The sequence below is a fragment of the Hippichthys cyanospilos genome, chromosome 1 (assembly GCF_059441005.1).
Source record: "Hippichthys cyanospilos isolate Australia breed blue-spotted pipefish chromosome 1, RoL_Hcya_1.0, whole genome shotgun sequence".
In the NCBI taxonomy this organism is placed as follows: Eukaryota; Metazoa; Chordata; class Actinopteri; order Syngnathiformes; family Syngnathidae; genus Hippichthys; species Hippichthys cyanospilos.
In genome coordinates this window covers 31,552,677-31,567,796 of record NC_142369.1, presented here as the reverse complement: position 1 = coordinate 31,567,796, position 15,120 = coordinate 31,552,677, and the positions used below count along the sequence as shown (strand labels likewise).

Below are 15,120 nucleotides of genomic sequence, written 5' to 3'. Positions count from 1 at the left end.
CAGGACTCTGAGGTATTTTCCAAAGATAAAGCTGTTCTCAAAAAACAAGGCAAGACTTGAACCTTTCAAATCATTTGAATAAGTAGCATGCAAGTAATGAAGTGGAAAGCATGAAATGGGAGTTTGCGCAGCATGAAAAAATAAACGGCTATCAGTTTAGCCACTACTTAATAGTTATTCAGCCACAAAACTAAAGTGGCCTAAAGCGTGTGAGCTTTTGTTCATGCACATTTGCAAGTAGGAAAGATATCAACACTATCTAGAACAGTGGTTCTTAACCTTGTTGGAGGCACCGAACCCCACCAGTTTCATATGCTCATTCGCCGAACCCCGAAAAAATAAAATATGATTTTTTTTTACTGGTGCACGAAATGATTTGTGTATTAATATCACCTTGTTCAAATAACAAAACCAACACAGCGCATGGTAGGAAATCTCAGAGCAGGACGCTTTCAATGACTGTGCCCACTAACTGCAGACTAGACTGAGGGGTGGACCTCTGCGGCGGAGGCCCCACCGAACCCCTGAGACCAACTCACCGAACCCCTGAACCCAAGAACCACTGATCTAGAATCATGAATTCTAGTTCTAATTATGAATTATAATTCATTATTCCTGAGGCATACATTTTTAGTATTTCAGCTTTTTGGAATTGTTCTGCATTGGTTGGATTGTTAAAAAATGCTTAAAATAGCAAGTATGGCTAAGTGCATGGCGTCTCTGCAAATAGGCTCCAAGAGCTAGCTATTCTTAGCTTGCTCTAACACAACCAGTGAAACCAAAAACATGTTTTGGATCAATTCATGATAAATCACACATACGTTTCCTTTTGAGCATGACAGGCATGCGTTCATTTATAATGCAGGAAAAAAAAAAAAAAAAAAAAACAACGAATTTGAAAGTGTTTCTAATTTTCGGTCTGGTACTTATGTACAAAGCATAAAAAAAAAAAAAAAATAGTTGACAACACATAAAAAAATCACCTACACTGCTCACCCATAACTTCTTAAGGCTCCACCTCAAAATACTCATATTTTCTGCATGTGCACATAATACAACTCAGAGGTGGTCTGGTTTTCTTTTTGTGCAACTGGCTGTTGTTATCTCCAAAGAAAAGACTGTGTATTGAGAGAATAAAGAGAGGACAATGAAGACAAGAAGAAGGCACAAAATAATAAGGGTGAAACAATAAGAAAAACAAAAACAAACAAATAGGAAAGTATCGTTGTTGTCCTTGTCTCAAGTCAAGGATCTCATTAACATGGACAGCCAATCATAGCACCTCCTAACACCACCAGCACAAAAAACAAAAACACACACACGCACAATACACCTCTCTCATGGCTCTATCCTCAACACAAGCTCATTGGTCACTTGTTTGCAGAACAAGATTTGGAAAGAGAAACCTAGCAAATACCTCCAAATTGTGTTGAAAAGTTTAAGTATATAATAAGACCCGCTCCATAGTGCCAAACAAGTAGTTGAAATGCTACCGATGACACGGAGATTTTGAAATCTAATCGAAATTGTTGGGAAAACTGCATCTAACACAGATCAGAGGGACTGAGTTTGAACTGCCCTCATGCATGGCACTATGCCAGACCTAAGCATATGGTGGAAAAGTCTTAGTGTAAGCGTGCTCATTTTATTGAACATCAAAGGATTAATCTGGGCGTGCACTTCGGTTCTTCTTTGACTTTTGCGCCACTTTTTCCAAAAGACCCTTTGCACGATCAGGGCTCTAGTCTAACTTTTTTTTTCTTTTCACTGGCAGCACAGTGGCCACCCTAACCTAAAAATTACAAGTGCAAATAGTAAACCTAAGGGCGCGCAATGTACATCGACTACATCAAATTGTGAACAAAAAATATTCAAGAATGAAAAAACACAACAGTAAATTTATTGGTCGCACATGCGGGAGTACATTTCGTGTGCTGTCTCAAATGTTAGAGACAAAATGCCACAGATCATTCAAGCTCACCTCAGAATAATGTGTGAACCTTATTGCTAGACTCCTTTGCTGAAATGTGTTTTTGTGTACACACATACGCACATTCACAATTTTCCTCAAAAATATTCATACCGATAGAAATGGTTTTGTTTTCCAAATTTTGTGACAAAAACGTTTTCATTTTAACAAGTTTCTGCATGAGTTATGTACGACCAAAGTAAAACAATCAAAACAACACACAATTGAAGGAACTCCAAATTTAATGGGTATTTATTCCTAAAACTGTACGACCAAAGTAAAACAATCAAAACAACACACAATTGAAGGAACTCCAAATTTAACGGGTATTTATTCCTAAAACTGTATCTTTTTTAACAGTGACAAAAGTAAAAACTTCTTTTTATCATGGGTCACATTGTAGTTATTGTTTCTGTCAGATGGCCAGTATGACTGTGAAGTCATATCATTTTTAAATGTGTTTATAACACATGTAAACACAGAGGCTGGCAAAAACTGAAGCTTGGCAGTGTGTTTGGTATCATTGTCCTGTTGGACCATCCAATTGTAGTTGAGCTTCAGGTTTTCATCAAGAATCCTGATGTAATCCGCATCCTCTATAATTATCATGACCTTAGCAAGGTTCTCCGCACTATTTGAGGGGAAGCATTCGAATAAAATTATGCCTTCACCATCATACTTGATGGTGGGTATGGCATTCTTTGGCCCGTAAGCAACTCCCTTCAGACATACTGAGCATCCATATGCCCAAATAACTCTTTGGTGCATCAGACCACAGGAGGGTTGACCAAAATCTAGGGTCTTGCTGTAGGTGACCTCTGGCAAAAGACAGGCGAGACTTGGCATGTTTCTTTATGAGCAGGGTTGGCTTCCTAGCCAACTCAATGAGAGAGTCGCCCCTCCTGATCAAGTGTTTCCAGTAAGGCCTCAGTTGTGGTCTGAGGTCTGATGTTACGTAATTAACCTCTCAGCATATTTTCATGGCAAGTTTGGATGACAACTTATGATTCTTTCCACGCCCACAGAGGTTTTTAACCATGTTGAACCTGTTTAACGGTCTTGAACCTCTGCTCTGGGTGGTTGCCAAAGGGAAACCAAACCATTTGGAAATGGCCTAGTAACGCCTTCCCCTCCTGCGTACGCACACAAAAGACACCGACACGGGTCCACACTGAAGTTTTTCTTCGTGACCAGGATGTCCAGAAACTGAGTATGACTGGGAGACTTTTCCTTTATTATACTCTTCCGGATTTTTTTTTTTTAAACAAAGCTGTGGAACAGCCTACCTGTCCAAGTTAGGGCTGCACAATCTGTTGATCATTTTAAATCCCTGCTTAAAAGCTTTTTTTCTCCATGCTAGGCAAATAATCTTGGCTCTGTCTGTTTTTACCTTATTTTATTCTAACCCTGTTGATTTTTACTGCTGTTTTTTTATTGCTATATTTGTGCATTATAATTTATATTTTAGGAACTGTACATGACTTTGGTCAATCCTTTTTGGCCTGTGGTTTGTAAATAAACTTTTACAAAGTAATGACAAGAGGCATTGATACAGTTTATCAGAGCCCCTGTCGTTACTTTGCTGTTGCCGCTAAGATGGCTTTCTTTGAATAATTCCTTGATTGACTGTTTTTTATTGAACATATAAACGCATAGCAAAATTTAACAACAAAATACTAAAAAAGAAAGCTCAAGGATCTGTTCTGAGGATCATTTGTAAGGTCACGTTTTGTTATCACTGCTACAAGTGTTTTATATATATCATACTAATGCTTCAAAGAATAAATCACTCGCATCATTCAGCTAGAAGTGCTAGCAGCACATCCACTAGGTATGGGGTGATATCAGAATCTAAATAGGCATTTTTCTAATTATAAAAGTTTTATTTGTAAACAAAATATATAACGAAGAATTTGTTACAATAACAAACATTTACCATGCAAAATAAAAATAAAGATGTAAATAAAATAAACACAAACCTTCAGTGAGCAAATCAGGTTTTGCTCACCAATAAACTTATTCGGGGGTCCTCAGGTTACAACAGTCTCTACTTACGTTTCGAGGTTACGAACGCGTGCAGTAAACAATTGGCCATTACCATGGAAGTGAAATGAGACATTATTAAGAGGTTTAAAAACAGTGAAACGCCAACGAACAAGTTGTTGCGCACAAGAGAAACCATTTGAGTGCTATGTTCTATTTTTGGGTTTTGTTGATGTCATAAAAGTGACCGTTGAGATCGACTCTGCCTCCCCGCTGCCATTCTAGCCGGCCGCGGGCACGCCCGCACGGCTTCTAACAGAATGGCGCGCGTGCTGGGGCGAAAATGGCCGCCACACTGTTTCCAGTTGCACAGCCCTTCAAAACAAGACTTCTCTAAATGAAATATGGTGCAAGAACAAAATGTATCCGCTGAAACGGGGGAAAAAGGGGCAGACCAATAGTAATTTATGGTACAGTATGTAGAATCTATTAATATTACTTAGACCACCGGTGTCAAACTCAAGGCCCGGGGGCCAGATCCGGCCCGCCACATCATCTCACGCGGCCCGCGAAATGCCCATTCCAATTCAAGTTTCCGGTCAAAATATCACATTTGTAAGTCAATTTGAAATTGTTTGGGGGAAAAAGCAAGCGCTTTTTGCCCTCACCCTCTCTCTGATTTCAAAACTAGTAGGAAGTGTGACAAATACACCCAAAATGTATTTTATCACAGTCATCCAGGCCCTCTGACAGAAACTGCAACTGCAACGTGGCCCTCGATAAGAATGAGTTTGACACCCCTGACAGACTGAAATTCGGGTTACACCGCGTCTTAAGAACGGATCCACGTCGTAAGTCGAGGACCCCTATATCATGAATTCTTTCTGAGTGAACGTATCCCCTTTAAACTGAAATACAAGCGCTTTGTATAAAATAACTATAAATGCACTATGTAGTGTTAAAATGAGTATAAATGCACAACAGTGTTTTAAAAAATGATTGAATAAATCATTCGACTATTATGTGTATTAATTAATAAATACATTGTGGATTCTGTCATTTCATGTCGACAAGAGTATACTTCCCCTCTGGCGCGCAGACGCTCACACAAACAGCAACGCTCTTTGTCTGTCAGTCTTGCTCGCTTGCACTCTCTTTTTTTCTATGTAGTGTGCTCAGTGCAAGCTTGTAGCTTACTCGCAATGTCATCTTATTGTTTTCAAAAGCCGAAACCCTCCAAAACGGCCGACTTCATTTGTTTGGACGAGGGGAAGTTTGATTGATTTGCCTTCTCGGGGTTTTGACAGTTTTAAATAACTGTGACTTTCAAAATTGCGATATATTGCCATTACGGTTATCCGCCCATGCCTATTTCCACCTAAATTTCAAAAACATGTTTTTAGAAGATCAGACCACTGATGGAATAACAGAAAAACTGGTGCACGTGTGTATTGTTTTGACATGGTACACAAATTCCTTTGTGGCATCGTTTGCAACAATGAATTAATTGGGATTAACCACACTATTGTTTGCATTTGGAACATTCCCCAAAAAAAAAAAATATATATATATATATATATATATATATATATATATATATATATATATATATATATATATATATACTGCTCCATGAATTAATGTACCTGTTTTCCAGTGGTTCTGTTTCAAGCTCAAATCTTTCGTCTAAATAAACAGCCAAAAAGCTCACTTTATGGTAACTAATTCAGTATTGTGAGAAATGAAAAAAAAAATCCCAAAACCTTTTCTGGCATGAGAAGAGATGGAAAAACACTCAAGTTTTAAGTTTCTCCAAGGGAATTTACTTCGATGTAGGGCTGCACAATTCTGTCCAAAATAATAATAATTACGATTATTTTGGTCGGTATTGAAATCACGATTATTCATCACGATTATTCCTCACGCTTGGTCAAAAATGTATTTATTGTCCTTTTTTAAACAAGCAGTATATAAACAAGGCTTTGAGGCTTGATAATTACAAATAATAAAAATAATGATCATAATGATAATAATAATAAACTAAAAAAAATAAAGAACTGATTAAAAGAAATTCAACCAAAAAAGTGGCAAAAACTTGGCACACAGAGCGACACAGCAAACTTACTTGCTGAGTGCAAACAAATGAAAAACGTTTAAACCTACTTATTTTTTCAAATTTTTTGCGAATCGGATTTTTTAAAATGGGTCTCAATTGACAGCTAGAACGGTATATATTAGGAATCAGGCGAGAAAATCAACGCCATTTCAGATTGTATTAGGGTGAAAAAAGCAGAGGCTTTTGTCATGCAAACATGTGGTGAAACACTGTCATCTAAAGGCTTTTAAACTGGAATAGAAAGCTGAAATCTCAGAAACATGGCGTGAAGCCAACGTCAGCGTCCTCATTGCGTCCCACTCTCTCAGTTGAGGTTGCTGCTAAATCTTGGTTTATGCTTCATGCGTCAGCGAGCTACGCGTAACTCCACGCGTAACAATGACGTATTTTCAACAACTACAACAACGCGTAGGTGCCAGAATTTCTTTACAGTGCGGAAGTGCCGGGCGGAAAACATGACGGAAGAACTATTGCTTAAAGAAGTTTGTGAATACAAAGGACGACTGTGACCAGAATACCGTAAACAACTCCTGGCGAGCACGCATACCGGATACATACTGGTACGCATACACACACACAAAAAAAAAGCTTGGATGGATTTAGATCGTGTGAATCTACTAGTATTTTCTACCTCTGCTATAAAGTAGTGTTGTTTGTATGCTTAATGAAGTCTTAACCTTGCGTTTGTCCCCTGGTGACAGGATGACAAAGTGCTTGATTTGACATGGCTTTTTAGATGTTAATATCACCAAGGATCATCTTGATTAATCATTCAGTATCATGATCACATTTAAAATTCATTTTATTGCGCAGCCTTACTTCGATGCATATACAACAGACAAACACATACAATTGATGAACGTATTTTCCTGGCACCCAACTCCCTCTGTTGTAGATCCAACCCAATAAACGGTTTTGTCCTCCCAGCAAAGGCACTAAATACTCTCATGCGAGAAAGACTATTGAGTAACTGGGATATGTATGGAAGAGAAAAAAAATGTGGTGGGAAACATTTCAGTCATAAAATCAATGTATGAGGGGTGATGTGCCTTAAGTCTCATATGGCAAATGATGTCTTAACCTTGACTGAGCGGGAGTAATGTGTACGTGGCATCAGAAAAACAGATTTGGGTAGGGATCCAATAGGTGGAATTGATTAGGCAAGCTAAGTATATCAATTAGTGTTGATAAAACAATGTAGCCTCATGTAGACTTCTTGATCACCGCCAACAACAGGGAGCATCCCATGCCTGCAGAGTGACTGAAATAGCCAATCCAGTTACATGGTCACTGGCCCTATTTTGGAGGGAAGTCAGCGCGCAAGTGGCTTTTTCACACGTCCTCTCCGTGACACTGCACATCGACATCGAGAACTCTGGTTCACCTCACTCCAGCTGTTGGGAAGAGGGCAATCACAGGGCAGGGAGATCGCTCTTGCCTATTATGACAGGATGCACATCATGCACACAACTATGTAATCACACAGCTCCACGCACAAAGGCCCCGCGTCAAAGCCCATCCCACCTAATGGCCAAAGCTTCATATTGCTAACGGGTGTTCAGGGAGGCAATGAGGTTTGGAGTCTATATATCCATGACCCCTGGTTGACTTCGATCCCAGTTCACCTCCCCCTTCGTGACCTGGCAATGGCACTCTATTAGGATGGGGGAGTGAGGTGCTGGAGACAGAGAGCGGTATGGGATCTCGCTGAATGGCGCACTTTGACACAAACATCAGAGAATTGAGTACGCAAATCTTACAAATGGGGTCAGAGCTGGTGCTTAGCAATTTGTTTGCATTTTTCCCCTTTCCAGACTTCAGTCAAAGCCCCTCTCCTCTTCTTCAGAAATCACAATCGTAGGCGATGATGCGCCACTGGTAGGCTATGAAAACCCGAGGCCAATCATGCAATGTTTCAGCTCATGCTGAGTAACATAATACAGTAAGTATTCCCAACTACGGACCTCTGGCAAATGGAAATTCCTGAACCCGGAAAGAAAACATATGCATTAAATTTTCTATGACTATGTTACATTAACAATCAATCCCCTTGCAACGAAACTTCCAGTATCCGGAAACCGGAAACTAGTCAGAGGACCGCATTAGCGTAAATACTGGAGGTTCTCACTCGATATAACGAAAACATGTCTGCTCCTCCTTTTCTAATATCATCTGATCCATAACAGCAACATGTAAGTGACGCTTTTGTTATTAGTTTGGCTGTAATTACGAAAATGTTTTAATGTTATTCATATATGATCTACGTCCTGTAGATCATGGCCTCCATAAGAAAAACAACGGTAATGACCACGGAAGAAAGCGTGAAATGCATCCGTTTGAGCGAAGCGGGATACAAAGTAAAAAAAAATATTCAGGAGACGCTTAGACTCAGAAAGACTCAAATCTACGAGACTTTGAAAAACAAGGAATCCATTCTTGCTTAGTATTCTGGCAATTTCCCTTCTCAGTCAAAATTGATTGTGGCTTGACACAAGAATCCCCACACATCAGCGATGAAAAATGGGACAATTACTTGGAATTAGCAACACAACTGTATTATACGCAGGCAAACATTTTCATAAAGCAAGAAATGAAGCCAACTCAACAATTCAATATTTTTTTCCAAGACTGACAAAACTCAACATTATAAATAAAGTACAGTATACAACAATGTCGTTAAGTACGGTACTGCACTGGCGTTATTTTATAAACAGTACAGCTTTTGGACCATGTTTTTGCATTTTCCAGTTCATTAACAACATGTTCTGAATACTGCAGGTTTTGTTTCATAAACAGGTTTTGCACAGTATATTTTTGCATTTTATTGCTTGTGTTGTTACACGTGTCATGTATTATATTAACGCACTTGTACATTCACACAGGACACATACTGCTGGTTCCCATATTAGTAAATTCCGTATGAGGAAAGATTGAACAACGCAAATATGATTCCTTAATAGAGAATACTCCCAGTACATGCAAACAGATCTGATGTAACTCACATCACAGGTAGTCACAAGCTCAAGCATCAATAACAGGGAAACTTAATTACGTACCATAACCCCAAAATTGCACCATGCCACATTTGCAGAATGTCTCGATCGCTAACCATTTTCAAGCTAAAACCTTTTGAGATGGGGACACCAAAATGAGATATTTTCTTTTTTCCCCAATTCCTGCCAACATGTATTCATTTTTTTAGGGTCGACCAATTAAATTGGCCGGTAAAGGCCCTTCAAAAACCATCCAAAAATAATCAACCAAATGGCTGATATTTGCAACTATTTTACTATTTAACTTTTATAACCTCTAACTTCTTACAGTAGTTACATATATATATATATATATAACATATAACACTGGGCTCATTATTACATATAAAGCTATTTCATAACGTTCTATCCTTATATTTATAATGAAGATTGTTGATGCCATTCTGTTGACCTGTCATCCAAAACAAAGCAAAACTTCACTTCAACTAGCAATTTTTCTGAAAGAAATGCAAGGAGGTTGAGCAAGGAATCATCCTGGATGTCACTACTTTACACACAATCTAGTCACAAATCACACCTAAATGAGACATATTCAACGTGTAACAGAAACACCTAAGAGAAGGATTAAGGTTCTCATTATTTCATTAACTAAATGGATTGTGCCAAACAATGCATTCTGGAAACCAATTTTTTCAAACAACATTTTTACCCAGATATTCGCGGGGTAAAAGTTAACATGCCGGCCAGCGGATAGTGGATACCAGCATAGTATTGACGCCTATTCAAAGGTAAACATGGTATTTTGTTTTGTATAAATGTTGAATTTAAAATAATGTTTTAATTTATAATAATGATTTAATTATTTGACTGATTGGGATATACTCTAGCCAAAAATCAAAATCCGCCTCACCAAAAATTCTTTTTGTTTAGGCTGAATGTGAACAAACATTATTATTACAAAATTTAAATAAATACATAAATAAATGAATAAAAACTGTTTGATTTAGCAGTTGTTGTTGTTTTTTTTTAGCTGTGTGTTACTGAGACAGAAAAAAATGATCACTAGTCATCTTCAGAAGTGCATCATTCACAGCTAAGCTTGTCACTGTGTTATACAGAGCCCACGAGTGCATCGCACTCTCTTGGCTAATCCTTCTTTTCGCCTGCATGTAGCCTTGAAGGAAGCTGCATGCTTGCAAAGGCATGCACACACCCACAAATGGCACAGATAAAGACGGGACACAGTCAAAACAGTAGCGTGGAGCAGTCTAAGTCCTCCAAGATCTCCTGTCTGTGAGCTAGTTAAGAGGCGGCAGGCCACAAAGCTAGTTGGGGGGAGGAATTGTGAAAACTCTGCCAAAGTTTGTTGAAGAGGATACACCAGAATGTTCTCATAGCTTGTGTTTCTTATTCAGAACATTGGCGTATATACATCTCCGGGCCCTTAGAAGCAGAGGTTGGTAACCGGCTGCTCTCCCTGTCTCTGATCAGGTTACAAAAGTGGGTGTGTTCCCGCTCTCCTCTGTCGCCTGCATGTCTGCCTCTCCCGCGCTCTACAGCCCATTCTGCCTCTCTTGCTTTCGTCTCACTCCATGTTTCTGCCCCGCTCTCTCTTTCGGAGGTTTGCGGTTTGCATCATCCAGCCTCATATGGCACCACTATGTGCTCTGACGGTCTCTTTTGCATGACTTTGTTCCCATTATCTTTGCTCGTGCCATGGCCAGACGGAGGACAGAGCAGCAGACGGTCCATACTGGCAGGGAGCCATATGACTTCCTCCCAGAGTTGACCTCTCCAAACAACTGATCCAACAGACGACTAATAAAGTAGCAGCACACTTCAATTGTTTACAATGACCATAAGCAACAAAAATCCCATGCTTATTTGAATGGCATTCACATATTTTTTTTTAGATCATGTTGTTAACTGCAGCAACGAACGCCAGGGAACACAGTGGAGCGTACAACATGCAAAGTCCAAATGCATAATTCTCTTGTTTTATCCTCTACACAGTGCTGAGTAGCTCATGAAGAGATGAATGTCACTATTTTTTTGTTTGTAGGTGTGTACTTCATGGATATACAACAGTTGCAAGCTTACCTTGTCCTTCTCATGAGGCAGCAGGCGGACAGGGGGAAGTGATTCCAGCGATACCGTCCCAGTGCCGTCATTGTGGGAGCTGCTGCGGCTGATGAATTGAAAAAGCGGCCCTTGCTTTGCCACACGTCCATGGGCCACCGCCCGTTTGAGGGCCACCCGTAGCTGCTGGTGGAAGATGCCAGGCCCCATGGAGCCGCTGCCCGACAGGTAAGCTGCCACATCAGCCTGGCACTTGAGAAAGCGCTCAATGTTTTTCAAGCAGGAGCCACCTGGCTCGTGGAGACCCTCCAGTGCCCGCTTGATCAGCTTGTTCCAGTCAAGTCCGGGTCTCTTTCCCAAGTGGCTGTGGAAGCTAGCGCCGCTGCTGCCGCCGCCTCCGCTGCCACCCCCTCCGGAGCTTCCACTCCCTTTGGGCTTGGGAAGAGCCAAACGCCCAGGGTTGTCAGGATCCTTGTAAGAGTTGAGACCTTTGTTGGTAACCTTAAGGATTGTCCCATCTTTGACGCTAAGTTCCAACTGTTCCAGAATAGTCTTGCGGTCCAGACCATGGGACATATTGACAGCATTGCAAATGCGCTCCTCGGACGGTCGCTGCTTCTGTTTCTTGACCTTCTTGATGGCCTCTAGGATCCACTGGGTGTAGGTGGGGTTGGCCAGTTTCACCATGACTGCAGTCTCTGAGGGCGCGGTGGCCCTGGAGCCTTTCCACAATCACCAAACAAAAATAAATGTGAACGACAGTCCAAAGACAGACACCTGGCCTGCGCCGAAGCGCCGCCCTCTCCTTTGCTTCTCGTTGTACTTTTTCTCCTCCGCTTACTATCCCTTGTCTTGGGGCCGCACAGAGACTCCCTCTGCAGCAGAGTATGAACGACACGGTAGTAAGCAGCTGACCATAGCACAACCCCCCAAACCAAGCTCTCCACCCTGGAAAGTCAGGCCCACCCACTTCAGCCACAGGGCAGAGGTTGTTATGAATGTAGGAACAGTTTACTTCAAAACAAAATGTAAAAAAAAAAAAAAAATCCTAATAATAAAATGAGGCTGTATAGACAATAAACCAGTCAGTTTATAGTCACTGGTAAAGTAAGCAAAATCTCAACACGAATTGCAAAAAATACCCATGTTCTCCAAGACATCAGTTTCATGTTCAAATGCACAAGTTTGTGTGGATGTTTTTGATGTATTCCAGTTCTTTCAATTCTTCTGGCTTCACGGTCCCTTGCCCTCGCTTATCCTTTTCCTTTCAGTCTGTAATTTCAACTCCAGCAGTATGGTCTCCTCAACACCAGGACGGAGTAGACGGGCTCATCACCCTCATGTCTATTGCACTTCAGCAGCATCACCCTGTATAAAAAGAAGAATAAAAAAAAACAATGTTAAAAATACCTACGACAAAGCACGGGTCCAGTTGACAATCAGGCAACACAAGGAAGAGAAAAAAATTAAGACATTACTGGCATACCACGAACTAACAGGTATACAAACAAGGTCCTGCTTACACTGCTGACAATGAGCTTGAGAAACGCTTCATATTTGAAAAAGGTCCATAGAGTGAACACTACCAATCCATAAAGTATTAACAACCAACATGTTCGCAGGTTAGTTTAGCTGAAAATTAGGAAAATAATTAAAAAAAAAACACAAAACATTGACACAATGTACAATATAAAGTTGACTACCTGGCGATTTTGTTGGGGACCGTACAACGCAACGAAACACCGTTAGCAAACATTAGCCGAAAGGCTAAGCTAAAAATCCAAGCTTGGTAAGTTGCCCCACATCGCTCAAGTGTTTCCTGACGTTTTATTTACTCCCATTGACAAAATAATGCAGGCGACTGTGTGGCAACAAGCCTTCCCGCTAAACGCTGTTGTTTAGCAAGCTAGCGTTAACAGCTAGCCAGTGCGCTAACGTTACGACCGTGTTACTAACGTTTACTCGTCAAGCCAAAATGTAAACATGGACAAACGCACGGCTGGCGAGAAGGCGAGCCCATAATATGCAATCTCCTCCTTTGGCGGCCGCGACAAGAGCACCGTAAAAACGGCCGCCAATAATCTCAATTTGAATGTCATTCTCTTATTAAGGTACGATCGCGGCCTTGCACTGGGTACAATGCAACTCTCTGACGGCCATATCAACTAGCGAGCAAGTGCAGGAATTAAGGTATCATCCGCAAACATTGATTAACATGGAGGAGCCCGCGGTTTTCAAGCTCGGCCTCGTAAGGGGAACCGTTGAGCGCTTCGACGAGCCGAGTCCCGACAAGCGGTCCCCACCTCGCTGACGTCCGCCCTCCCACGTAACACTCCGCCAGCCTGCCGAGGTGCGGTGAAGACAAGAAGGCCGCTGGAGCCCAGCGGCTAGGCCTCGGCTCCCCGCTCCCTTCCTCCTCCCCCCACCCCGCTCAGCGCCCAGCAGCCCTCCGTACCCCTCTCTCCTTATTCCTCTCTCGGTCCCCCTGAAAAACCCGAGCTCCGGTTCTGGTTGACGGGGGGTGGGGGGTGGCGACGCTCCGATCTCCCGATCGGTGTTTACAAAAGCCCGCGGAGCCCCTCCGTCCCGCGCATGCCGTTACTCACCGGAATCCCGTGTCGATCCGCCGGGGGAAAGGTGCCAAAACCGCGCAAAACGGAGACAACAACAAGCCTAAAAATGCAGCCAGAGACCAGAGGCTCTCGAGCCGACGCCATCTTTGAGTGAAACGGAGCACGGCGGTGGGGGAGGGGTAACGCTGAACCGTCAGGCTGGGCCAAGGGACCGTCTGCATGGTGCGAGGCGAACATCCAGGGGAGGAAGAAACATTCACAGCAAGGCGGTGGGGGCGGCGGCGCGCTGTTGCTATGAGAGGCCTACGGATATTGCCTGGGCACGTGAAATGGAAGAAAGGGACAGATGGTGGCGGCGGCGGTGGTGGTGGAGGGGTGAAGAAACAGTTGAGGTAATCTCGCAGTCTCTGTTGTGCCACAGCCGCACGGGAGACGATGCAAGGGAACGTCTGCATTTTTCTTCGCGGCTGCAGAGGGACGAATTCAAATAAAAGCCAATGAGCGCGCGTTTAACGTTAGAGGGCATTTAAAGATCAGTGAGACTTTCCGTTGCGTTGCAGTCAGTTGCGGCACCTCTGGAGTTTGAAGTGGAAGACTGACACATGCATTCACTTCCGAAAAGATTCCCAAAGAACGCGGCACAATCTTGTGTTGAACTCCGTAGAAAAACATGTCATTCTCTGTGTTCCGCAAAGTACTGTTGTCCAGTGATGTAATGTACCGCATGACTTGAAAATCCACATAAGACAAAATACTAAATACTGTATAATAATAATAATATCTTTACCCGCCTTTCCGTATGGAGTTGGCATGTCCTTAATTGCTATCCTCACGTATGGTTACACTTTAAACTACGCCCCCCCCCCCCCATTAAAAAAAATGAACCTGTTGAGGATTCATAACTGTTTATTTGTTTGTTTGTTTTTAAATCAAAAACCAGATTTTAGTTATGGTTTCGCTAGAACCTCTATATGGTATGATTTCAAAAACAACAAATACCAGTTGTTTTTATTTTCATCATAAGGTTGATGTATTCATCTACAATCTAGGAGGTCTTTCACCACACAATTCACAACTGAGAGATTGTAGGTTCAAGGCCTCAAGCATTTAGATCATGCTCAAGTGTCCTTCAGCAAGACTCTGAATCCCCTGTTGCTCCTGATGCTGCGTCATCACAGATAAATGATTTGTCAGTGTAAAGCGCTTTGAATACCGAAGGTAGAATAGTGTTATGTAAGAAAAAGTCCATTCACCATTTATTAAAATGAATTCCTAAATACTACATGAAATTGTAACACATTAAGTTATGAAGCTATAATAGGGAAGCTTTAAAAACAAAAATCAAAACAATAAATGGATGGAAAACAATCTTCAGATGACGTAACTTGCATTTGACAACTGACAGCC

At 41.6% G+C, this 15,120-nt stretch overlaps 1 protein-coding gene across 1 annotated transcript in view; it reads right to left on the bottom strand.

The window, feature by feature from the left end:
• The window catches only part of kat6a (K(lysine) acetyltransferase 6A), a 34,072-nt gene extending 20,141 nt beyond the window's left edge, over nt 1-13,931 (bottom strand). Inside the window, exons 1-2 of the mRNA XM_088417629.1 lie at nt 13,747-13,931; nt 11,162-12,508 (exon numbers count right to left, since the gene is read on the bottom strand). Of these exons, the coding sequence (XP_088273755.1) occupies nt 11,162-11,827 (666 nt within the window). The 5' untranslated portion in view covers nt 11,828-12,508; nt 13,747-13,931. The remainder of the gene's footprint in view (nt 1-11,161; nt 12,509-13,746) is intronic.
• Nucleotides 13,932-15,120: the final 1,189 nt, after the last annotated feature.